Source organism: Watersipora subatra, chromosome 1 (assembly GCF_963576615.1).
Source record: "Watersipora subatra chromosome 1, tzWatSuba1.1, whole genome shotgun sequence".
NCBI classification, from domain to species: domain Eukaryota; kingdom Metazoa; phylum Bryozoa; class Gymnolaemata; order Cheilostomatida; family Watersiporidae; genus Watersipora; species Watersipora subatra.
Genome location: NC_088708.1, coordinates 74207359 through 74233260, shown reverse-complemented (window position 1 = coordinate 74233260; position 25902 = coordinate 74207359). Strand labels below are relative to the sequence as shown.

At 37.2% G+C, this 25902-nt stretch overlaps 2 protein-coding genes across 2 annotated transcripts; one reads left to right on the top strand and one right to left on the bottom strand.

Moving 5' to 3' along the window:
• The first annotated feature begins 399 nt into the window (after positions 1-399).
• LOC137390656 (ATP-dependent RNA helicase DHX8-like) lies at positions 400-21024 on the top strand. Its single transcript, XM_068076983.1, has 24 exons — positions 400-545; positions 650-735; positions 2493-2630; positions 2890-3029; positions 3826-3879; positions 3969-4308; positions 4514-4726; positions 6246-6395; positions 6494-6638; positions 7096-7341; positions 7875-8017; positions 8120-8201; positions 8849-8991; positions 9315-9500; positions 9697-9783; positions 10176-10299; positions 11341-11525; positions 11796-11936; positions 13381-13485; positions 15440-15628; positions 17137-17265; positions 18244-18440; positions 20099-20278; positions 20780-21024. Exons 1-24 carry the CDS (start codon positions 452-454, stop codon positions 21018-21020), a joined length of 3738 nt encoding a protein of 1245 aa, XP_067933084.1. The 5' UTR covers positions 400-451; the 3' UTR covers positions 21021-21024.
• A 136-nt stretch (positions 21025-21160) lies between these two features.
• On the bottom strand, positions 21161-25182 carry LOC137390671 (galactosylceramide sulfotransferase-like). The gene is made up of 2 exons (XM_068076998.1): positions 24822-25182; positions 21161-22633 (listed from the first exon to the last, which is right to left on the bottom strand). Exons 1-2 carry the CDS (start codon positions 24914-24916, stop codon positions 21406-21408), a joined length of 1323 nt encoding a protein of 440 aa, XP_067933099.1. The 5' UTR covers positions 24917-25182; the 3' UTR covers positions 21161-21405.
• Between the last annotated feature and the right edge of the window lie 720 nt (positions 25183-25902).

Here is a 25902-nt window from a genome sequence, read left to right as displayed (position 1 = left end):
ATAGTTTTTAATATACATGACTTCGATAAACAAACTTATTTTGCGTTAGAAATAGTAAGCCACTATTAAAATAGATGTTTAACACTATTTTTCAAAGTTATATATGTTCTAATTTTCAACACCGAAATTCACTTTTTTAAAACCAATCACTAAAAACACCAAAGCTAAACATTCATCGAATGACTTTTTAGGAAGAAAATAATTTTATGAAAGCCTTGATCCATACTAAAAACAATTTATTTAACAGATTTAACAATCTATAGAAAGTTTTAGTGTAAACTGTAGTACATGTAAACCGGTTACTAGGTAAGGAGTCTTTACTGCATCCCACAACTTTTCAAAACTGAAAGGCATCGCTACTATTGACAAACTCTCTCTTTTGTTGCGCCTTTAGGTAAACTGCTTGTTGAAAGGTTCTAGCTGATGCTGGTCGAGTAGTGGATGCTGCCAAATGGATGAACTTCAAAAACTAGAGTACCTGTCTCTAGTGTCTAAAGTCTGTACAGAGTTGGACAACCATTTAGGCCTTAATGATAAAGACCTTGGTAAGCGCTAAAGCCTTCTTGTTTAATTTTGCCTAACAATCAAGCGTCTCTTTTAATTTCTTTGTGTATGAAAGTTAGTAGCAGCAAATATTGTTTATTTACAGCTGAATTTGTCATTGACCTTGCGCAGAAGAATAATTCTTTTGACGGATTTAAACAGAAGCTCATAGAAAATGATGCAGACTTCTCAGTGAGTGAATTGCATCTTACACTTGTGCACAGAGTAGTTTTTTGGATGACTGTTTCTGTTAGCTGTACTTATTGATTATGTTTGTGAATATTCTACCTTTAAGGATACCAACAGTTAGTGTTTGTGTAGCTCAGTAGACTCTGAGTTAACTGAATTATTTCTTAAAATAAAAGCAGTCATCTATTTTTATTATTATGGATTATTATTATCATCTATTATGTAGAAAGAGACACGAATCATTTGTGTGAATGAGACAAGACTGCTGTTTTCGTTATCAACCTCACTCTTCAACTGGTTTAATATGAATTTAAAAGCAAAATATGATAATCATTTTTAAATGTACAAACATGTTTTTTGTTATAAGTCTTGCTACAGTGTAACGTAATATACTGCAGTTATGTCCTCCTATTATAGGAGCTATCTTCCAAAGTACAGCAGTCATGTTTCCATGCTACAGCTGTAGTGATGCCCCGATGTATAGTAATCATGTCCAAATGTAGAGCAATTATGTCCCCATGTACACCAGTCATGTGCCTCTGCTACAGCTGCAGTCATGCCCTAATGTAAAGCGAAACTACACCATTAATTACACACAGGCTAACATGAATTACCTCAGCTGTTAAGTTCCCAGTATTTAAGATATGTTGCTGTATAGGTCAGGTTATCAGTATTTAAGATATGTTGCTGTATAGGTCAGGTTATCAATATTTAAGATATGTTGCTGTATAGGTCAGGTTATCAATATTTAAGATATGTTGCTGTATAGGTCAGGTTATCAATATTTAAGATATGTTGCTGTATAGGTCAGGTTATCAATATTTAAGATATGTTGCTGTATAGGTCAGGTTATCAATATTTAAGATATGTTGCTGTATAGGTCAGGTTATCAATATTTAAGATATGTTGCTGTATAGGTCAGGTTATCAATATTTAAGATATGTTGCTATATAAGTTAAGTTACAAGTATTTAAGATATGTTGATATAGGTATACATGCTAAGTTACTAGTACTTTGTCAAATTTTTTGTAAAAATTTGAATTATTTTTTAATATCCTCATCAATAGGTGATGTACAGAGCAGCGTGCACAGAAATTTTAAATGTGATTAGGTGAATGCTCGGCGTTGCAATGTAAATGTGAAATATTTAGCAAGTAATGGCTAAATAAAGTCTGTTTTGTTACGATTACAATGAAAAATAATTTTGTGTGCAATTATATGATTTTAATTTGTTTCAGTGTTGGCATCGTAAGGCGAAAATGTAGTAAATATTGGTATAGAAACCCATTTCTTTTTTCATGATATGAAGTTTGGAAGTTAGAATGGTAACTGTTATTATATGTTAAATAAAAATAAATTTTCCAAGCAGACTTTTTTATAATCTGGGCAACGCCAGACATTCAACTAGTATAAATAGATTCTCAAATGTAATTTGAGTAATTTGTAATCTCAAATTTAAAGGTCTAAATATAAACCTTGTTGTCAGAGCTGACTCTGCAGCTGAAGATCACTGGGCTCGTGTACGATTGGAAACAAGCTCGAAATAATTTTGCTACTCATGATATTTAGTCATAAATATTCTGTTGCCATACCTTCCATAAATATAATACAGACCAGCAAATTTGTGACAAATATTGCTAGTGAGTTGATTAGTTTGCTAATAAATAGCTGGACTGAAGAGCCATTAGTACCAGTTACTAAGAGGTTAGTACCAAGTAGTAGAGCATTAGTGAGTCAGTTCAAAGTGATGTCTATTGTAGGATGCCCTTATTGGCAGTTTACTTCGGCTCATTCAACGAATGAGTGTGACTACAAAAACTGAAGAAAAGGTAGAAGACAAGGGTTTGAAAAAAGCACTATGTCCTGCGCTTGCTATACCAGATGATCCTTCAGTCAGGGTATGACTAGCCGATAAATTAGCTTAATTATCCAGAAGTCAGCAGACATTTTAACAGTCGAAACACAATATATTTTTGTTATTTGCACTTTTCTTGTGTTGCATTTTACAGAAGAAAGATATGCACTTATAGTGAGTTGTATATATGAGTTGTCTCATTAATGTAAGATTACAAGTTGAATGTTTGGTCACAACATCATAAAGTGTTATACATTATGAAGTCATGAACAATGGGTTCTAAGGGAGGTTGGCTTTTCTAGCACATGCTGGATGATGAGCTCAATCTTAAAGTAGACAAGGATGAAGAAGTATCAGATGAAAGTGCAGATGATGCCAAGGTTGCAGATAATATGCTTGGGGAACTTGAAAGTCTCATGAAGCAGCCTGGCAAAGCCCGCAGGTACTACACAACTGTTCTGTGATATGAAATGTCTCACTGAAGTGTTACGCTCATAGACTTATACCTTTATATATAAAATATCTCACTAAACTGTTACACTCATAGACATAGACCTTTAGATGTAAAATACCTCACTGAAGTGTTACGCTCATAGACATAGACCTTTATATGTAAAATTTCTCACTGAAGTGTTACACTCATAGACATAGACCTTTATATGTAAAATACCTCACTGAAGTGTTACACTCATAGACATAGACCTTTATATGTAAAATATCTCACTGAACTTTTAAACTCATAGACATAGACCTTCATATATAAAATACCTCACTGAAGTGTTACACTCATAGACATAGACACCTTTATATGTAAAATACCTCACTGAAGTGTTACACTCATAGACATAGACCTTTATATATAAAATACCTCACTGAAGTGTTACACTCATAGGCATAGACCTTTATATGTAAAATATCTCACCGAACTTTTAAACTCATAGACATAGACCTTTATATGTAAAATACCTCACTGAAGTGTTACACTCATAGACATAGACCTTTATATATACAATACCTCAGTGAAGTGTTAAACTCATAGACATAGACCTTCATATGTAAAATACCTCACTGAACTGTTACACTCATAGACATAGACCTTCATATGTAAAATACCTTACTGAACTGTTACACTCATAGACATGGACCTTCATATGTAAAATACTTTACTGATGTCTGACACTCATCGACCTTCATAATTGGCTCAAGTTGTATGTTAGCAATGTTTCTTCATTCCTTAGAAGCTTGCGGAGTAGAAGCAGAGAAAGGAATCATGACAGAAATGGAACTGACAGGTGAGATTATTATTAATTTTTAACTGCTATTGAGCGTGTTTGTGCCTTCCTTATTCAGTTACTGACTTGCATGACTTGGTGAATTTCAGATCTAAACATAAAAAGAGGTCGCGAAGCATAGAAAGAAAACATCGACGACGGGACCGGTCTCAAGATGCAGATTATTCTCGAGATAGAGATCGTCATTCACGACGTCATCGCAGATCGAGGTCGCATGGTCGGCGATCGAGATCGCGTGGTCGTCGATCAAGATCACGTGGTCGGCGATCAAGATCACATAATCGGCGATCGAGGTCACGATCAAGATCTAGAAATTATGAGAAACATCGAGATAAACGAAGACGATCGACGGACAGGCGAAGGTCACAAAGTAGAGAACCTAAAAAGAACGGAATGATGGATATGGACCCAGAGCCAATTGTTGGAAAGGTATGATTTGTATAGTTGACTCGGTATGCTAGCCAACGCTACATGTTGTATGTTATGTATTATATCAGCAACTCACAAAGTTTTTTTCTGTATCAACTATAATTGCTTATTTCCGAATGGCCTTTCCAGTTTAATGGCATTGCCAGGCTAATTCACCAAAATAACAAAGTGACAGCAGCAAGCCTTTCTTAAATATTCTTTCCAGATATATGAAGGCCAGGTAACAAGCACAATGAAATTTGGTTGCTTTGTAAAGCTTTCTGGTATCATGAGTCGCAAATGCGAGGGTCTTGTTCACATATCCCAACTCAGCCGTGAAGGACATGTGAATGAGGTCACAGATGTGGTCAGCCGAAACCAGCAAGTGAAAGTCAAGGTCATCAGCTACACAGGAGAGAAGATTGGTCTATCAATTAAGGTGTGTAGTGAATTGGCTTGGATGATATATAAATTGCTCTCCTTAACCAAGCAGTTTAAACTGATGTTATCACAACTAATCATGTCTTATGAAGCTCATTCTAAGTTTAGTTCACTTTGCTACTAATTATCAGGTTGTGCGTCTTGTTTTTCAGGTTGATCATTTTTAAAAAATCAATAGAAAGCATCTGGTTGTGAAAAGTACATGCATCTGGCTGTGGAGAGTACATGTATCTGGTTGTGAAGAGTAGATGTATCTGGTTGTGGAGAGTAGATGTATCTGGTTGTGGAGAGTAGATGTATCTGGTTGTGGAGAGTACATGTATCTGGTTGTGGAGAGTACATGTATCTGGTTTTGGAGAGTACATGTATTTGGTTGTGGAGAGTAGATGTATCTGGTTGTGGAGAGTACATGTATCTGGTTGTGGAGAGTAGATGTATCTGGTTTTGGAGAGTAGATGTATCTGGTTGTGGAGAGTACATGTATCTGGTTGTGGAGAGTAGATGTATCTAGTTGTGGAGAGTACATGTATCTGGTTGTGGAGAGTACATGTATCTGGTTGTGGAGAGTAGATGTATCTGGTTGTGGAGAGTAGATGTATCTGGTTGTGGAGAGTAGATGTATCTGGTTGTGGAGAGTACATGTATCTGGTTGTGGAGAGTACATGTATCTGGTTGTGGAGAGTACATGTATCTGGTTGTGGAGAGTACATGTATCTGGTTGTGGAGAGTACATGTATCTGGTTGTGGAGAGTAGATGTATCTAGTTGTGGAGAGTACATGTATCTGGTTTTGGAGAGTACATGTATTTGGTTTTGGAGAGTAGATGTATCTGGTTGTGGAGAGTAGATGTATCTGGTTGTGGAGAGTAGATGTATCTGGTTGTGGAGAGTACATGTATCTGGTTGTGGAGAGTACATGTATCTGGTTGCGGAGAGTAGATGTATCTGGTTGTGAAGAGTAGATGTATCTGGTTGTAGAGAGCACATGTATCTGGTTTTGGAGAGTAGATGTATCTGGTTGTGGAGAGTACATGTATCTGATTGTGGAGAGTACATGTATCTAGTTGTGGAGAGTTCATGTATCTGATTGTGAAGAGTAGATGTATCTGGTTGTGAAAAGTGCATGTATCTGGTTGTGGAGAGTACATGTATCTGGTTGTGGAGAGTACATGCATTTGGTTGTAGAGGGTACATGTATCTGGTTGTGAAAAGTACATGCATCTGATTGTGGAGAAGACAGGTACTTGGAATTTAACGCCAATAGTTTTGTTGTGCGGACAGAAGACTATCCATGCGCTTGGAAATATTTCAGTTCAAAGGTTGTGTACAAAGATAATAGTTATTATTATAGCGTCGGTCAATATGGCAAAGATTATTCCTCTAACTCAGTGATGGGCTACTGAGGGTGATTCTGTGAAACCATAGTCTTCGCCACCTGGGTTGTTCCGAGTGTGCCCGGTAAGAATTAATCATTTCTATCTTATATTCACTGGGCTGAGAAAATACTGTGTGTTGCAGGATGTAGACCAAAAGACTGGTGAGGACTTGAATCTGGCACAGACAAAAAGACTTCGATCAGGCGGTGACGTGGGAACTGTTGCCGAAATACGAAACCCGGATAGACCGTCTATTCCATCATTTGTACCGGAGGCACCTGATCTTGAACAGGTGCTGTATAGTTACAACAAACTATTTATTCTACATGGAACAGCTCTTTGACTAAAAACTTGCAGATTGTACAGCTTCACTTAATTGTTTTACTACAGATGGACAAACGCAGCAGAAAACGAAGAGCAAACTCTCAAGAACGGTGGGAGTTGCAGCAACTGCGTGCAGCTGGAGCAATTGACCAATCAGAGCTTCCAGAGTACGATGACGAAACGGGTAACCTGGAGCAGGCGGACTCGGAAGGTGAACATTCTTTTCAATTTTATCGGTACTCCTGTATGGTAATTGTTAAACTGCCCAGATCAATACATGATCAATAGAAGATCAATAGATCAACTGTCAATATATCTCTAAGATACAATGCGTTATTGAAAACTAGTTTTTGGCTTCAACCTTTATAGGCTTGTCTCATCGGTCCTTCCTTTTTGAGTAAATGTATGTTCTTTAGAGCTATAACAGTCTACCGAAGTCCTTGACCTTTGAAGAATGATTAAGTAGATGCATGTTGCGAATGGCTGCCATGGTGTGTCTTGTTATCATGTTATTGGCATGATTGGGTTTAATCTTTCATATTATGTAGATAGGTATAAGTGTGTGAAGGTTCTCAACACTTCACTGTCTCAAGGCAACTGTAATTGAGAACTATTACTGAATACTGTTCATATCTTTAACATACATGTAGCTCATGTCTTTGATGCAGATGAAGAGTTACAGATAGAGCTGGTTGAGGAAGAGCCCGCATTCCTTAAAGGTTATGGCCGAGTTGGGCTGGATTTATCACCTGTAAAGATAGTAAAGAATCCTGATGGCTCACTCTCACAGGCAGCCATGATGCAGTCAGCGCTACAGAAGGAAAGGCGTGAGCTGAAGAATGCGCAAAGGCAGAGCGAGGCAGAGGAAAATAAAAGTAGTGGGAGAGGGAGCTTCCTTGATCCAGTCGCTGATGGTGAGACTGTCGCCTAGTGTATCACACCTGTCAGAGTGTCTCACTTGTTAGTGTGTCACACCTGTTACTGTGTTTCACCTGTTAATGTGTCACACCTGTTAGTGTGTCACACCTGTTAATGTGTCTCACCTGTTAGTGTGTCTCACCTGTTAGTGTGTCTCACCTGTTAGTGTGTCTCACCTGTTAGTGTTTCTCATCTGTTAGTGTGTTCCACCTATTATTGTGTCTCACCTGTTAGCGTCTCACCTGTCAGAGCGTCTCACCTGTTAGTGTTTCATCTGTTAGTGTGTCTCACTTGTTAGTGTGTAACACTTGTTAGTGTGTCTCACTTGTTTCAGTGTCTCGCCTATTAGTGTGTCTCACCTGTTAGTGTGTCTCACCTATTAGTGTGTCTCACCTGTTTTAGTGTCTTACCCGTGGAAGTGTCTTACCAGTAACTTGTTTTAGACTAGCGAAGGGCCTTCATCAAAAAATCTGCACATCTATTGATGCACTACACTTTCTTCTGTACCATATTGTTTTGTACGTTTTAGCAAATTCTGATGCACAAGCGTCGGGTCGAGGTGTTGGCTCATCCAATTTTCAGGACATGCCTGAGTGGAAGAAGAATATTCTTGGTGGGCCCAAAGTGTCGTACGGAAAGAAGGAGAAGCGTTCCATTATGGAGCAGCGACAGGTAAGCGCAGGTGCCATTAAAACCATGGTAAATGGTATTTTTTATGTTTAGACTTATTTTCATTCATAGACTTTGAATCTTTACGAATGTTTTTTCTTGCAGGGTCTACCAATATTCAAGCTTAGGGATGAACTTATCCGGGCTATAAATGAGAATCAGGTGCTAATTGTTATTGGAGAGACAGGTATGTCCTAGTTTGGTTAAAGTTTTACTAAACCAAGGGTGCCCAATACATTGACCGGAAGCTACCGGTCAAACGCGAGATGTGGCCCAGTCATTGCGCCTGCAGCCGTACCACGTCAAATGCTGAATTGCCCCTTCTCCCAAGGTAGTTTGCTATGTGATTGACATTCATGTTTAGCTGCGAAACTGCTGCGGCAGAGATGGAGCCAACGCATCTATGATTGGCTAAAATAGTTGAGTACTACAATCTCGATTCAGTTTCATCACTATCACACGCTAGTTACGACTAAGATTGGTTTTGAGCGACAATGACAACAAGGCTTCACACAAACAACAATTTATATGGACAAAGATATTCTCACTAGTAAAATATATACGAAGTTGTTGGTATAAATTGGAATCGTTTATAAAACATTTAAAATGTTTTTTTGGCAATTACATACACGTAAATTACAATAATTTTTTACACTTTAATCTATGGCATAGACTTCTCTCTTCATATCTCCCTCTATTTTGTTGTTGATCACCAATGTAGTTTTATGTGTCTAACTTGTCAACTAGTTCCTTCCATAAATAACAGGAGTTATCCTTCTCTAAAGAACAGAAGTTTCCTTAGCTAATGTTAAAGTATATGATCACTCGCTGCAGGCTCTGGTAAGACTACACAGATCACCCAGTATTTAGCAGAGGCTGGTTACGGGAAGATAGGCTGCACACAGCCGAGGAGAGTCGCCGCCATGTCTGTGGCTAAGAGAGTCTCAGAAGAGTTTGGCTGCCGGCTTGGCACAGAGGTTGGTCACACTCACTCATCTCATATAGGCTCTAGTTTGCTGGCAGACTGCTCTTCAGAGACACGGTGTGACGAATTTGAGCCATAGTTCATGAGTTGTACATCGCTTCTATAATGTTCAGCCATGTCTCATTAATTGCTGTTTGACCTATTATTGCTAGAATGAAATTTACAGCTTTGTTTTGAAAATTTAATATCTTGCAACCTGTGATATACTTGTATTTGGTACCTCGTATACCGGTACCTCTAGACCTGTTAGTATTTACTAGAGGATGTTGCCTACTTGTGTACCTTCTTCCCAATGTTGTCATACACCTGTTACAGGTTGGCTACACAATACGGTTTGAAGACTGCACAAGTCCTGAGACACACATAAAGTACATGACTGACGGTATGCTTCTGAGAGAATGTCTCATCGACTCTGACCTTTCCACCTACAGCCTCATCATGTTGGATGAAGCGCATGAGAGGACAATTTCTACTGATGTACTCTTTGGTCTTCTTAAAAAGGTATGTTAGTTGGCCTACTCTAAATTAAGTGCCCTATAGTTTTTTGGTTACATTCACTAATTTTAGATCATACGAGTATATGTAATCAGTAAAGTATAGCGTATAGATTGCATTGTTAGGAATAGTCGAGGTTTTTTTATTAGAGTTGTATCTATGATATGCAAAGCTGTCGTCAGTGTATCTGCCATGTTTGCAGACGGTACAACGAAGGAAAGAACTGAAGTTGATTGTAACCTCAGCGACACTGGACGCGGTCAAGTTTTCTTCATACTTCTTTGAAGCGGTAAGTTCCCTTTCAACAGTTTTTTTTGCAGCAGGGTTCTCAATCTAACTCCTTTCATTGACGACCAGACAGTAACAACTGCAGAACTCGTGTGTTCCAAAGTACTTTAAGATGTGAAGATCTGCTTTAGTTGGTGACCAAGTTTGATTTATGCGAGTTACCAATCACACCATTGCTTCTCACTAGTTTGTTTTGTTTTTCATACAGCTTGTTTACCCAGAATATTGATATCCGCTAGTGATCACCATACCATACTTCTCTTCTATCTAGTTTATGTGAGGAAAGTGGAGCTGCTTGTATTTCTCATATAGCGTGCACTAGGAATGCGCTCAATTCTATCAACTCTCATTCTTTATGTACCTGTTCCACTCTTATGTCGTGCCTTTTTTTAGCCAATATTCACGATACCCGGCAGAACATTTCCTGTCGAGATACTGTACACAAAGGAGGCTGAGAGCGACTACCTTGACGCCTCTCTTATCACTGTCATGCAGATTCACCTCACAGAGCCTCCAGGTATGATTCCTTTCTAACAGATGCCCCAGTTACATCGGTTCTAGCCAACCATATACCTATATGCTGATCTCACAACCTAGGAGTTGAATGTAACTTTTACCAGTACATGTATTGAGTACTTTTGGCAAGGAAAATTGTTAGGAGTGCATAGCCCTAATTGTAGGAATACCTCTACGCTTTTTCTAAGAGCTAGGTATGTTTCCTTTGATCTTTAGTAATTTCACGGGGTTCTGAAGTAGGTATTGTGGGTACTCAGTTTATAGAGTATGTCTGAGGGTACACAGTTTATAGAGCGTGTATGCAAATATACAAATTAAAAGTGCACATACGTACTTGCATTAAATGTATAAATGCACTTTGACTTCAGTAATGTGTGTATCATTTACCTTTGGAGAAGGTGCTGCAATACTTACCTCGCCTATGTTTGTCTAGTAAATCTGTATAAACACTTTTGCTTGTTTTCTGGTACAATTTGTTTTGCTCTGTCCACACTATGCCACAATAGACCAGATGTATATCACTGTAGGCTGCATATCTTTATAGAATGCAGTTGTATTAGCGGTAGAGTTATCTCACTGATATTCTACATGTGTTCTCTCTATGTTGCTCAGCAGAGTTTATTGCTGCGAGTTCTTCTACTTCTCTGTCAAATTATAAAAATCTGTCAGCAGCTAAATTATTATATTATCTTATTTCACCTGAATGTATGTAAACAGTTTCATGTTTATTTGTAAGTTTACCCTTGCCTGGGTAGCTGTAGACTTGGTGTTCAACCGCTATTTAGTATCTCTGGTAGATTGTAGCAGAAATGATTCAGTTTTATTCATCAGTTGTGCATTTTCCATATTTCGAAATTCTATTTCTTGTTACAAATTAGTTATTTCATATTATTATAATACAAAGCACAAAATTTGCTGCCAACTGCGAGCTTAAGGTATTTAGATTTTGGTCGATTATCAGTATATGCGTATGGTGTGTGCTGATCGGCAGTATATGCATATGACAAGTGGTGATGACAACTTGTGGAGGATGGTCTTTTAGGTGACATCTTGCTGTTCCTTACCGGTCAGGAGGAGATTGATACGGCTTGTGAAATTCTATATGAAAGAATGAAAGCACTCGGTGGTCAGCAGGTGCCCGAGCTTATCATTCTCCCGGTCTACAGCGCCTTGCCTAGTGAAATGCAGACTAGGATATTTGATCCTGCTCCTCAGGGTTCAAGGAAGGTGAGATGCGTGTCACATATTTGACATGCGAAGTTATATTTTGAGTAACTAATGTGCTCATCTATGAGCACATTGAGTTCATGTATGAGTATAAGTCTATGAGTACATGTCTCTCATATTATGTTAGGTACCTGAATCAGGTAATAAACTTATTCTATAATGCATCATGTTGATGTCTTATCGCGAGGCAGCTGTCTCAAACTGGCTTTAAAATTGCATAAACTTTAAATCAAATATTGGAGTAGAATTTAACTGTGTCACTTCTACCAGGTGGTCATTGCAACCAACATTGCTGAGACGTCACTTACCATAGATGGCATTTACTATGTGGTGGACCCTGGATTTGTCAAGCAAAAGGTATACAACTCCAAAACTGGGATGGACCAGCTTATTGTTACTCCTATATCACAGGTTAGACTGGAATCCTTCATCTGTCAGTATAGTCATTCATGTTACTCCTCCCTTTTGTTCTTGTTTGTTGGAGGTAGATATGTGATACTAGCCAATGTGCTAGCAGTCTTACTTTATACCCTAGGACACTTATGTATTCGCCTCATCTAACTTTCGCATTTTCGCGGAGTCATCCTCTCGCGAAAATTTCATGAGCGAAACTAAACTATCATAACGAACGAGCGAAAACGCGGAATTAAATAGCTTGGTTCATTGATAGTCCAAGAAACAAATGGCAGCAAGCGATCAAATTGCATTATCAATCTCGTCCACACAATTCTTCCTGCGGTTCACAATTACAAACTAGTTCCAAATTGAAAAAAATTTCTTATCGGTGAACCGAACCTGAGGAATCTAATTATGTTTGTTCCACTGCATTTATTTTCACATCACTATATTTTCGCACTCATCAGAGATGCGAAATTAAGTTGCAGCGAAATTTTACTCTGTATGCTACTCACGAAACTAAATACTAGTGAAATATAAGTCTCCTAGGGTAGCAGCTTGAGTTCGTTGTACTGCCACTAAAATGTTTTAAATACTTCCTTTGGCTCACAGCAGTCAGATTCTAATTCACTCGCATGGATTGTTTAGCTAGAGCTGTGTGGATCCAAGATGTTAGTGACAAAATATTTACAACAAGGTATTAACAGTAAAATGTTAACAGCAAGAGGTTAGCAACAAAGTGTTAGCAATAAGGTGTTAACAACAATGTGTTAGCAACAGGGTGTTAGCAACAAGGTGTTAGCAACAAGGTGTCAGCAACAAGTTGTCAACAACAATGTGTTAGCAACAAGGTGTTAGCAACGTGGTGTTAGTAACAAGATGTTAACACCTTGTTGATAACAACAAGGTGTTTACTACAAGGTGCTAGCAACAGGGCGTTACAACAGGGTGTTAACAATAAGGGTGTAACAGCAAGATGTTAGTAACAAAGCGTTAGTAACAAGATGTCAGCAACAAGTTGTTGACCCTTCGTTGTTAACAACAATGTGTTAACAACAATGTGTTAACAACAAGGTGTTAGCAACAGGGTGTTAGCAACAAGGTGTCAGCAACAAGTTGTCAACAATAAGGTGGTAACAACAATGTATTAGAAGCAAGATGTTTACAAGTTGTTTATAAAGTTGAAATTGAATACCATTTGCTACTGCGGCACTCTCTTTGCAAGTTATACTTTTGAGGTAATTATGTACAATGCCCACAGATTACGCAGCTAACTCAGCAGCCTTTTCGATTGTTTTTCTATCACCATTCAAAACAATAGATTGCCAAATAATTACCTTTTAGTAATTTTGAATCGGCTTCTCTTTGTTTGTTATTGAGATAACAGCTTTAAGCATTGCACATGTTCTGTCTCAATATCTACATATTGTACATTCATACATTATATGCGTGTTGGAAGGCTCAGGCGAAGCAGAGAGCAGGCCGAGCGGGTAGGACAGGACCTGGCAAGTGCTACAGACTCTATACAGAGAGAGCCTACAGGGATGAAATGTTAAAGACACAGGTATGATAACAAAGGCACCCATTAGCACCCACATGTGATACTTGAGTGATTAAACAAGGAAAATTGTAAATACCATGTTATCCCCGTGTATGAAACTTCCACTCATCTCAGCTGATTATACATGTACAGTGCAACCCCTGCCTCCGCCATACGACATTAATTCGTTCTGATGTTGGCATCATAAGGCGAAAATGTCGTATAGAGGGGTATATAAACCCATAGTTATGATCTAATGCAAACTCCCCTTAGTAAAAAACATCAAAATTTTATATGTGCACTGTACATATTAAACATTAGTAACAAAATAGTATATTAACCTTAGTAACTATAGTTACCTACAGTAACTTTAGTTTATTTAGTGGTTTTAATCTTCAATAAAATTTTTATTGTTGTAAAATCATTTTCTTCTTCCTTTAATGTCGTTATCAATGTTAGGACCCGTGGCTAACAATTTGAAGTTATATATGTTGTTATATAGTTATGCGCGTAAAATGAATTAAATTTTTAGTAAATGTTCTACTAATCGCTAAACTGCACAATAAATTTTCCCTTTTGCTTTTCACTAATCCTTTTTTACTCACATGATATCAAACATTTACGAAACACAAAAAACGCTGAAATGAGAGAAAGAAAGGTAGAGGGAGAGAAAGAGAGCGAGTGAGCATCGTATCTCTTTCAGATGGTGTAGGAAGGATTTTGGTGAATAGCATGTCGGCATCTTTGTGATTCCGACGTATTCAGCACACCGACCAACAAATTTGAATTTCGAAAAACATTTTTGTTAATGTCGTAAGGCAAAAATATGCCGTAAAGAGGGTGTGGTACCTTCTACATCGTAAAGTGAGCAAAACAGAGGCGCTGTAATCTAGGGGCGCACTGTATGCGATAGAAAAGAATGTAGTAGCAAAGAGAAACTTGTTGCTAGCTCATGCAATGGCAAGACTACAATATGTGATTTACTTTGGCAGACGTAACTTATCTATTTCTATTACCAAAATATCATCTTTTGAGTAGATATTTTCAGTCACAATTTGAAAAGAGTCTTCATGCATGATCTGTCCATTCTGGCGGCTGCAAGTATGGAGTCGTCTCACTTTTGCCTTTCTTGGAAAACAACATTAAAATATTTCTGGATATTTTAATATTTGAATCATCGAAATTTTTCAGTCGGTGACGCTCACCGCCACAAGATTGCTTTTTTCTGCTGTTTTCGTTGCATGTTTATGCTATTTTTATTTTTTGGAGTAAAGGTTGCTGTTGAGAGGCCATGTGTAGTATTTTTCTCGTGAACATTTGTATTAGTCATACGAGTAAGTTATTTTCAAATTGATAGTAAATATTAGTAATATCACACATTGTTAAATTGACTTTATGTGCTGCAAAAGTTGCTTTTATTCAATGCAGAAACTATAAGTAACCAAAAGCAATGAAAAAACATTGGCTAAAACCTCATCATAGGCATGCTAAATGCGTCATAGCAATGCATAAATATTACATATTTAATGTGTTTCAGTAGACTGGTTAGTATATGACAAACTTCAAATTTTTATTCTCGGTGAAACTCTTGCCAGTCATATGAAGCAGGCTGAATTGTTATTGAGAATACCCCTTTCTATCCACAAAAATAATTAAATTTATAACTTATATTCCAACCTATTTGTATGAATACACAAACATATTATAAAATTTAAGCTTGAGTCAACTGTAAAATATACAAAAATATAACAGCTGATTTGAAGCGCAAAAGTTAGCAATGAAGTCAAATTCTGGAACACAGAGTTGCACAGGGCAAGTATCCTAGAGTCAATAAGAGGTTAAAAGGTCAATAAATGGGCAACATATTGACCTTTTAATATCTTGTTGACTAAAACGTGTCAACCATGTAATATCTGGTTAAGGCTTCACCAGGGCTTAAAAAACAGTCTGGGCTCACCCATGACTTCTTTTTCTGAAGGTGCCAGAGATCCAAAGAACCAACCTCGCTAGCACTGTCTTATCACTCAAGGCCATGGGAATCAATGATATGTTAGCTTTTGACTTCATGGACCCTCCACCAGTCCAGTCGCTGATATCCGCCATGGAGCAGTTACACGCCCTTAGTGCGCTTGATGATGAAGGCTTGCTCACGAGATTAGGGAGAAGGGTGGGTGACTGCTAGTTAATCGTTAACCCAGTTCCGCCTCTTTGACAGGCAGATGGAGAGTTTAGAGCTCATTCTACGAATATCAAGTTGATTAATTGCTGAAATATCAGCTGTATTAACCGCTCCTAAGCCCTTCTTAATCCTCATCCTTCTAATCTAATTTATATAACATTGTTCTCTAATTGCACTCTGAACTAGAAAGTATACAAAAGGATTTGGGATTATATTTATATCACTAGTTGGTCACACAAGAGGGGAGCAGCAACGTGCTGTTTATGTTTGTTTATTGCGCCTATTCCTTTTGTTGTAAGCAGGTTTTAATGGCAGCTAGTCTATTGTTTGTGATAATCAACATTGCTCTTGGTAGCGAAAGGCAAATTTTGGAGAGTCACATTTAATTCAGTGGTGAAAGCCCACTGCCGATTCAGTTTTACTTCTAGTATATTATGGTTGAAACGGTGTCTTGAAGAACGCCTGCTTTGGATTCAATATTTGGGCTTGCTTGCATTAACTTATCGTGTTCGATTATTGAAAGTCTTACATTCAGATTGTTTTCTGAATTAAGGTGAAAATAGTTCATATCTACAGATCTGTATATTCTCACATGATATCAGTTGGTGTCAACATGGAATTAGGCAGTTTCTGACATTATATCTTCTGATATATTAACATGTAAACACATCTGATGTTATATCTTCTGATACACTAACATATAAATACATCTGATGTTATATCTTCTGATACACTAACATATAAATACATCTGATGTTATATCTTCTGATATATTAAACTTATAAATACATCTGATGTTATATCTTCTGAAACACTAACATATAAATACATCTGACATTATATCTTCTGATACACTAACATATAAACACATCTGATGTTATATCTTCTGGTATACTAACATATAAATACATCTGATGTTATATCTTCTGATACACTAACATATAAATACATCAGATGTTATATCTTCTGATACACTAACATATAAATACATCTGACATTATATCTTCTGATACACTAACATATAAACACATCTGATGTTATATCTTCTGGTATACTAACATATAAATACATCTGATGTTATATCTTCTGATACACTAACATATAAATACATCTGATGTTTTATCTTCTGATACACTAACATATAAATACATCTGATGTTATTTCTTCTGATACACTAACATTAAATACATCTGATGTTATATCTTCTGATATATTAAACTTATAAATACATCTGATGTTATATCTTCTGATACACTAACATATAAATACATCTGACATTATATCTTCTGATACACTAACATATAAACACATCTGATGTTATATCTTCTGATACACTAACATATAAATACATCTGATGTTATATCTTCTGATACACTAACATATAAATACATCTGATGTTATTTCTTCTGATACACTAACATTAAATACATCTGATGTTATATCTTCTGATACACTAACATATAAACATACGACGTTCATGCTTTCATTTATTGCAGATGGCCGAGTTTCCTCTGGAACCAATGCTGTCTAAGATGCTCATAATGTCGGTTCACTTAGCGTGCAGCGATGAGATCCTCACCATAGTCTCTATGCTCTCAGTCCAAAATGTCTTCTACAGACCCAAGGTTGGTCCTTCTCAAACGGTTTGAAGGCTAGGTAGGCTATGATCTATCGCAGCTTTGTGTTATCTCCTATCACAGTCTCATATATGATCTAATCTCAGTCCCGTGTGGTTTTCTATTTCAGTTTGTCTGCTATGATTTAGAATTTAGATACACAAATAGACACGGCGTTCTGAGCATGTGATTCTAAAGTGTGATGTTTTGGGGAATGCAGTGTTAAAATAGCATTTGCATTGGAATGCAGCTTTCCTGTTCATTTATCGTTTTCAATAGAACTTGGCTCGCATTCTTTTAGCTGTCGGGTTGGAAATATTACCAGAGCTTTCCAAAATATCCATCACCTTCATTCCTTTTTGTCACATTTTTCAATCTTCTATTTTTCATCACCTCCTCTCTTTGCCATCCGTCCACTTTGTCTTTCATTGGTTCCCCATTTGTTTCTATCTCTTTATTTAACCAAGGAGCTACATCTGGTCAACATCGGTTGTATGTTTATGACAACAATTTATTACCTTTATTCATACTCATCACCAAATCTGACACCAGTGAATTGCGTGCCCTTTGACAAAGAGCAAAATGCTTAGGACACATCCAAGGACAGGTTGAGTTCATGTGAGACGTGGCATTGCTGAGTCTCTAAATCTAGTTGAGGTCATATAATTGTCAATCTTAGTAATTAATGAACAGGAAGACATGAGCTATCCTTACTTACTGTGTTATATTAACCATTAAAAATGAAGACCAATACCTAAGTCTTTTTAGAATAAAAGCTTACGTGTGTATTTTACACATAGCTAGCCTTAGCATTAACTTGGCACTGTGTTAATTAGCCTCGTACTTGTCCTACCCTGTTCCACCAGAGATCAAAAGGTTGGAACCACTTTTTAAGCCACTTGTTATTCTTTTTTTTCATCCATGGCAGAATGATAACAATCCCTATCAATTCCTATATATTCTTTAGCGTCTTGCATGCTCTTGCAGGATAAGCAACAGCTAGCTGACCAGAAAAAGGCCAAGTTCCACCAGGCAGAGGGGGACCATCTCACACTCCTCGCCGTTTACAATTCCTGGAAGAATAACAAGTTCTCTAACCCTTGGTGCTATGAAAACTTTGTACAAATTCGAACCTTGAAGCGGGCACAGGATGTGCGGAAACAGATGCTTGGAATTATGGACAGGTAAGGTTACTTACCAATTTTACAGCAAATTGTTAGGTGTAATCCGGTGACTAGTCATTAGGTGTAATCTGGTGAGGAAAGCAAAAATTGACACGTTGGTTTCAAACATTAAAAGCCTTGTTCATTTATTTTTTTTGTTAATCCGCATGGCTGTGAATATTATAGTTATAGTAGTTAGTTTATAATAGTATAGTTATAGTAGTTAGTTTATAATAGTATAGTTATAGTAGTTAGTTTATAATAGTATAGTTATAGTAGTTTAGTTATAATAGTATAGTTATATTAGTTAGTTTATAATAGTATAGTACTAGTAGTTTAGTTATAATAGTATAGTTATAGTAGTTAGTTTATAATAGTATAGTTATAGCAGTTTAGTTATAATAGTATAGTTATAGTAGTTTAGTTATAATAGTATAGTTATAGTAGTTTAGTTATAATAGTATAGTTATAGTAGTTTAGTTATAATAGTATAGTTATAGTAGTTTGGTTATAATAGTATAGTTATAGTAGTTAGTTTATAATAGTATAGTTATATTAGTTAGTTATAATAGTATAGTTATAGTAGTTTAGTTATAATAGTATAGTTATAGTAGGTTAGTTATAATAGTACAGTTATAGTAGTTTAGTTATAATAGTATAGTTATAGTAGTTAGTTTATAATAGTATAGTTATAGTAGTTAGTTTATAATAGTATAGTTATAGTAGTTTAGTTTATAATAGTATAGTTGGAGTTCTCTGACTGTTATACTATTATAACTAGAGTTCTCTGTCTGTTTTACTAGTAATGCATAGCTGTAGTTCTTCATATGTTATACAAGTATAGCTCGAGTTCTCTGACTGTTATACTAGTATGGCTAGAGTTCTTGCACATTGTGACATCATGCACATAGACTATGTACAGTGTATATATATGCCATATGCATGTATGCCATATGTATATATGCCATATGTATATAGACCATATATGTATGCCACATGTATAGAGACCATATACAGTATATATACGGTATATTCCATATATGTATATATACCGTATGTAATTATGTCATATATACCATAGTCCAGCTGCTGACACTGCTCATCTAACTAATCCTGGTTTAATATAGTGGTACGTATTTATTGTTTCACCTATACTGTGGGTTAATAAATGTATCTTGCGTGATCTCATCATGTGATTGCACAGACATTACACTCATCTGTTCAGACTATTGCTATTCACTCAATATATACGTAGTACGGTAGAATTACTCTCCATACCCATGCCTTTCTTAAATTGGTTGACTCAAAACATTACTAAAAATATATCTGTTTACCATCATCAGATAGTAAGCCATTGTTCTATGTGACCAATTTCTGTTAAGTTTATAGTGGTATGTCGGCTGTGCGGTATAACTCTATGAAACATGAGCTAAGAACTCAGGTAGTCTTGTTTGAAAACATTCAATGCAGGGTTGTCAACTAGTTGGATGGTTTGGTTATGTCTATGGTTTGCTCTGTCTACTTGACTGTTTGAGGAGGTTTATCTTTTGCTGACATCACTCAGTCTAATCTTACTACATGACAGCCCGCTGTCATGGTTGGGGGTCTTTCGGCAGACTTAGGCTGGTTGTAGTATCCTGTGGCAAGACTGTATCTGGATTGGTTAGCCTTTTTTGTAGACACAAGCTGGATGTAGTGTCCTGTGGTAAGGCCGTGGCTAGAGTACAGAAGACTATTTGCTCAGGCTTTTTTCGCAATGCTGCCAAGAAGGACCCACAGGAGGGTTACAGGACGCTGACAGACAGCCAGAATGTCTACATACACCCGTCAAGTGCCCTATTCAACAGGCAGCCTGAATGGTAAGATTGCTGTAACAGGAGAACACAATTTCAGTCTGCATAGTTTTTGTGTCATTTCTACATTTATTTACAGTCAGCAGTCTTTTCATTACGTTCCTTGATTGGCTGTAGTGTGTGATATGCCAGCTTTGATTGGCTGTAGTGTGTGATATGTCAGCTTTGATTGGCTGTAGTGTGTGATATGCCAGCTTTGATTGGCTGTAATGTGTGATATGTCAGCTTTGATTGGCTGTAGTGTGTGATATGTCAGCTTTGATTGGCTGTAGTGTGTGATATGTCAGCTTTGTGTAGCTGTAGTGTGTGATATGTCAGCTTTGATTGGCTGTAGTGTGTGATATGTCAGCCTAGGCTGGTCAGAAATATAAAACAGATCTATAACTTCCACCAGTAATTCTCAAACCATTTTAAACTGTTTTTATGTTAGTTTGTGGTAAGATTAGTGGTCTAAACCTTTTATTTCCGTCTCAATAGATTGTTACCAATAAATCTTTATTGCCGCAGGGTTATTTACCACGAGCTGGTGCTCACCACTAAGGAGTACATGAGAGAGGTCTGCGCTATAGATGCCAAGTGGTTAGTCGAGTTCGCCGGTAAGTTCTTTAAGTTTGCTGATCAGAGCAAACTGAGCAAGCATAAGAAACAGCAGAAGATTGAGCCACTGTATAACAAGTATGAGGAGCCAAACTCCTGGAGGATATCCAAGGCACTGTCCAAGAAGGTCTTCACCAAAGTTACCTTCTAGTTATACCATACGCACGCTACACTGTACCATCGGTTTATTCTTTGACTCTACTGAGTGCTCCGTTCTCGTTTCTTTTGGGTTCGATTTGTAAATACTTGAGTTTACATTGTAAATACAATTTGGGTTGGATGCTTTTCATATACGCCAACATGTATGACTTTTTTTATTAAACAGATTTCCCATTTCTACAGATTTGTAGGAACCTATATTAAAAATATTTTTGTAAAAAGCTTGTACAATAAAATATACATATAATCATGCTCACTTGGTGAGCTGGTATGTCTGTACAGTTTTATGGTAATTGTGTACCAACAAAGCTACAGCTGTAATTAAATTACATTGAGGTTATAAAAAGCACATCGTTAGGCTGGAAGGAGGCCAATCATTAGCTAGTCCTCGGGGTCATGAGAATCTGTTTGTATTCTATCTCACCCTCTATCATAGATAGCATCATTTTTGCTCTATAACCTGACTTCTCCTGACAGTCTTTGTGCTCAGGGTGCTGCTTGCATTTAAAAACATGGGTCAAGTCTCGCTCATCAAGCAAAAGTAACACGCAAAATTTACTGTCTACTAAAAACCCTTCATTCCATCGTCCGGCTTTTATTGTTAATGTAGATTTGTGTTGTCCGGGTTCACGCAGTAAACCGTTGCAGTATTTAGTGACTTGCCTTTGAATTGTTCTATAGGCAGCTACTTCGTCGTCTAGTCCATTGGCAGATGATCTCAAGTCATCTAATCGCCTGTTAGCCGCTTGGTACAATAACAGATCTACGTTATTCCATTTATAAGCGTTAATACGAGCCCATCCAGGATAATCATTCATCTTTAGAAGTCGGGTTGGATTCACATTTTTGCTGATGAATATTATATCCTGCATTCGCCAGCACATATGTCGACGAAGGAGCACAAGTGACTCATCAATCCTTTCTAAGATGACCACAAATTGCAAAGTCTTCATGGTTCGATTCATAAACTCATCTACAATTCTAGGCTTGTCAAAGTCCCAATAGCTTAGCCCTAAATCTGCGGCTTGCAGGTTACGAGTCAGAGAGTTTATACGGTTTCTAGATAATGGAAGGACGTTTTTCATCCAATATGGTGTAGCATCATACTTGGCTGGGTCAGTTAAAAATCTTTTGAAACCTTCTACTCCAAGACCTAGCCTTCCATTCGCGTTGACGTCAAAATACCGAAAGGAGGAACTAAGATGAGCGAGTGGATCTCTTAGTATCGTCACATACTGGGCCTCCGGAGACATAAGAGGAGCAATTGATGTCTTGTTGAATATAATGTGGTTGACTAACATGTCAAACCTCTCATCCTGCACATTCTTCACATTGTCAATATTGGGGCGGAACTCCATGGGCCAGTTGAACATATTGTTTTCCACATTAGGTACCATCATGGAGAGACCATTAAGATACGCATACTTCTGAAAGGTAGCTATCAGCGTGGTGCTACCAGATTTGTGGGTCTTAATAAAGATGATGCTCTTCTTAGATGTGCAGCTGGGCGGTGCGTTGGGTATAGCTGGTGCTTCTGGAGTAGAATAGTTGAAAAGGAGGAGAGAGTTGTGACGGACATCTAGTAATCCTCCGTAACTGGGCAACCTGTCAGGGCACACATATTGGTTAGCATTGTAACAGTATGCTATATATTATATTACCACTGTTAACACGCAATATTGCTTTTAACATTGGTAACAGTATACCAGTTTTGTTAGTAGTCTTAGCAATGTAACCTCCTTATTAACATCTTTAAAACTGTAAACAGGATGCCACTTTGACAAGCCTTAACAGTATGTATATACATGTAATTCCTGTTTACATCATTCCTATTAACATTAAGCTAGCAGACCGCTTCTAGTAACTGTTTCACCATATGTATAAACAGCATCAGTAGTTTTCAATGGCTATTATGCTGTGGATTATATGATAGTACTATTCATATGATTAAAAATGTACTATTTCCATTAGCCTTATCAGCCAGCTGACAACATACCAATCACATGAACATTGTTAGCATTCTGTTTAAACTACTAACAGTAAACCATTCATCTTAATGTTGTTAACTAATATGTCATTTATATTAAGGTTAGCAGTTCATCATTTCTATTAACATTGTTAACAGGAAGTTGAAAGATCTCGAGTAATATATTGTACCATTAAGCGACCTCCTTCATTAAGTGTCATCAGTCATAGTTATTGTCTCAATACACAAACGCTAGCCGACTGGCTTGAGTAATTAATTAGTTGTGGTTTTTAGATAAAAACTCTTTTATCAGAGATCGTTTGAAATGCTCTTTGATTTGTTATGCATGAGCAACCCTGGGTATCTCTACATGAATTTATTATCTTTCTCCCTTACTGTAAGCATTAGAAATTCTGTTATGAAGGACTGTCAGAGCTGACAAGCCATCAAATTATTATTCTAATTTAATTATTATTCAAGATGCCAATCAATCTGAAACAAGAATTGCTATACCCATGCCATGTATAGTGGCATCGCAGCGAAAGCTGTAACCACACACTATAACTTTATATCACGTGCTTGGGCACAATATATGATGCTGGCGATGAAATACCAACAGTTCCCATAGAGCTCTTGAGGCTGCATTCCTTTTATGAATGTCATGTCCTAGTTTCAGGGCCCTCACTATCCCTAACATGGCCGTAAGAGGCTTGGTTTAGATATATCTTATTCCTAAGCCAAGTCATTATTCTCATATTATAAAAGTTAATCATAACAAATGCTAGTAAATACTTTATCAATTGATGAAAGAAGGATTTTAAAATGCCAGTTGTCAGAAGTCATTGCTGAAGTTAGAAATGTACATCATCCCACTATCCAGTGGGACAAGTGGCACACTTGCACCCTTCATTCCGTATTTGGATTTGGGGCTCTTAAACATGTTAGTCCCGTTTTTTTTTATAGAATGGCAACAGTTTTTATAGACATAGCAGCAGTTTAGTAACTCTCTTCAAGTTGCACCGTGTTTAAAGAAACTCAGATATAGCAGCAGTTTAGTAACTCACTTGAGTTGTACTGTGGTTAAAGAAACATATATAGCAGCAGTTAGGTAACTCCCTTGAGTTTTACCATGTTTAAAGAAACTCAGATAGCAGCAGTTAGGTAACTCACTTGAGTTGTACCGTGTTTAAAGAAACTCAGATATAGCAGCAGTTTAGTAACTCACTTGAGTTGTACCATGTTTAAAGAAACTCAGATATAACAGCAGTTAGGCAACTCACTTGAGTTGTACCGTGTTTAAAGAAACTGAGATATAGCAGCAGTTTAGTAACTCTCTTGAGTTGTACCGTGTTTAAGGAAACTGAGATATAGCAGCAGTTTAGTAACTCACTTGAGTTGTACCATGTTTAAAGAAACTCAGATATAGCAGCAGTTAGGTAACTCACTTGAGTTGTACCGTGTTTAAAGAAACTCAGATATAGCAGCAGTTTAGTAACTCACTTGAGTTGTACCATGTTTAAAGAAACTCAGATATAACAGCAGTTAGGTAACTCACTTGAGTTGTACCGTGTTTAAAGAAACTGAGATATAGCAGCAGTTTAGTAACTCTCTTGAGTTGTACCGTGTTTAAAGAAACTCAGATATAGCAGCAGTTTAGTAACTCACTTGAGTTGTACCGTGTTTAAAGAAACTGAAATATAGCAGCAGTTTAGTAACTCACTTGAGTTGTACTGTGTTTAAAGAAACTCAGATATAGCAGCAGTTTAGTAACTCACTTGAGTTAAGCCGATCAGCCTACGATCAAAGCATATTTAATACAATACTTACGAGCCATTTTTACTGTTGAAGAAGAATAGAAAAAGGATGAAGGAGGTTGCTAAAGCGAGGAGCAGCCTCGGCAGACGACGAGTAAGCACCTTCATCCAATGCCGTGCTACCTTACTCTGCTCTACCAGTGTCAATGTCCTTCCAGCTTATCACACCCAAAAGTTGTGCTAACTTTTTAGTTCACCACCCTCAGAACTTACCACACGCATTGTTAACTCGATAATTTCTGGTTGTGAGCATTAGCTGGCGCATTACACCGGGTGTATCCATGGTTACTAATTACGACTCGATAACGTGGTAACTCGTTTGTGTACGTGTTTCAGGGGAGCCACGGACTGGTTAGTTGATAAGATGGATGCGGAAGGATTGCGCTAGCTATATTTCTACCGACAGCGTAGTTACAGTCGCTACTGAATATTTTAGTGAATCACAAGGTTTATTGCTACGGGCCAGTGCTCGTTGGATGAATGAGATGAAAACTACAAGAGGTCTAAGGTCATAGATTGTGTTACTTATCAGCAGTGTGTTTGTTGATACTTTCAGCCGCAAGTGCTAGCTGACATTGGCCTGACAATGAACGACCAGTGAAATTGCCCTTACTTGTTTTTACTAATGGTTCTACCTATTTTGTCAATGTCTACATAATGTACTTTGCAATCAGTATAGTATTATAGGTGACAACAATATGAAAGTCTTGGAAGCAAAATATGAGTGTGTTGAGAGGTTACAAGTCTACCTCTCCATGACTGACGTCCTTCAGTTCAAATAACTGGTGAGAAAAGTTTTATTCTTTTTATTCTTTTTTCTGCACTGATATTTTAATTCAACAAGTTAAAAGAGCTCAGCTGAATGGTTCCCAACACAAGTTGACTAAACTTCAATGCGGAGTCATAAGTAGTATACATTGCCACAATTAGACTTCAATGATTTCTGTTAACGGAAAGAGAAAAGATTTGGTGTACCATTAAGCAACTTACATCATCAAGTGTGATCAGTCATAGCTTTTGTCTCAATATACAAACACTAGCTGAGCAACTGAGTAATTAATTAGTCGTGGTTTTAAAATAAAAACTCTTTTATC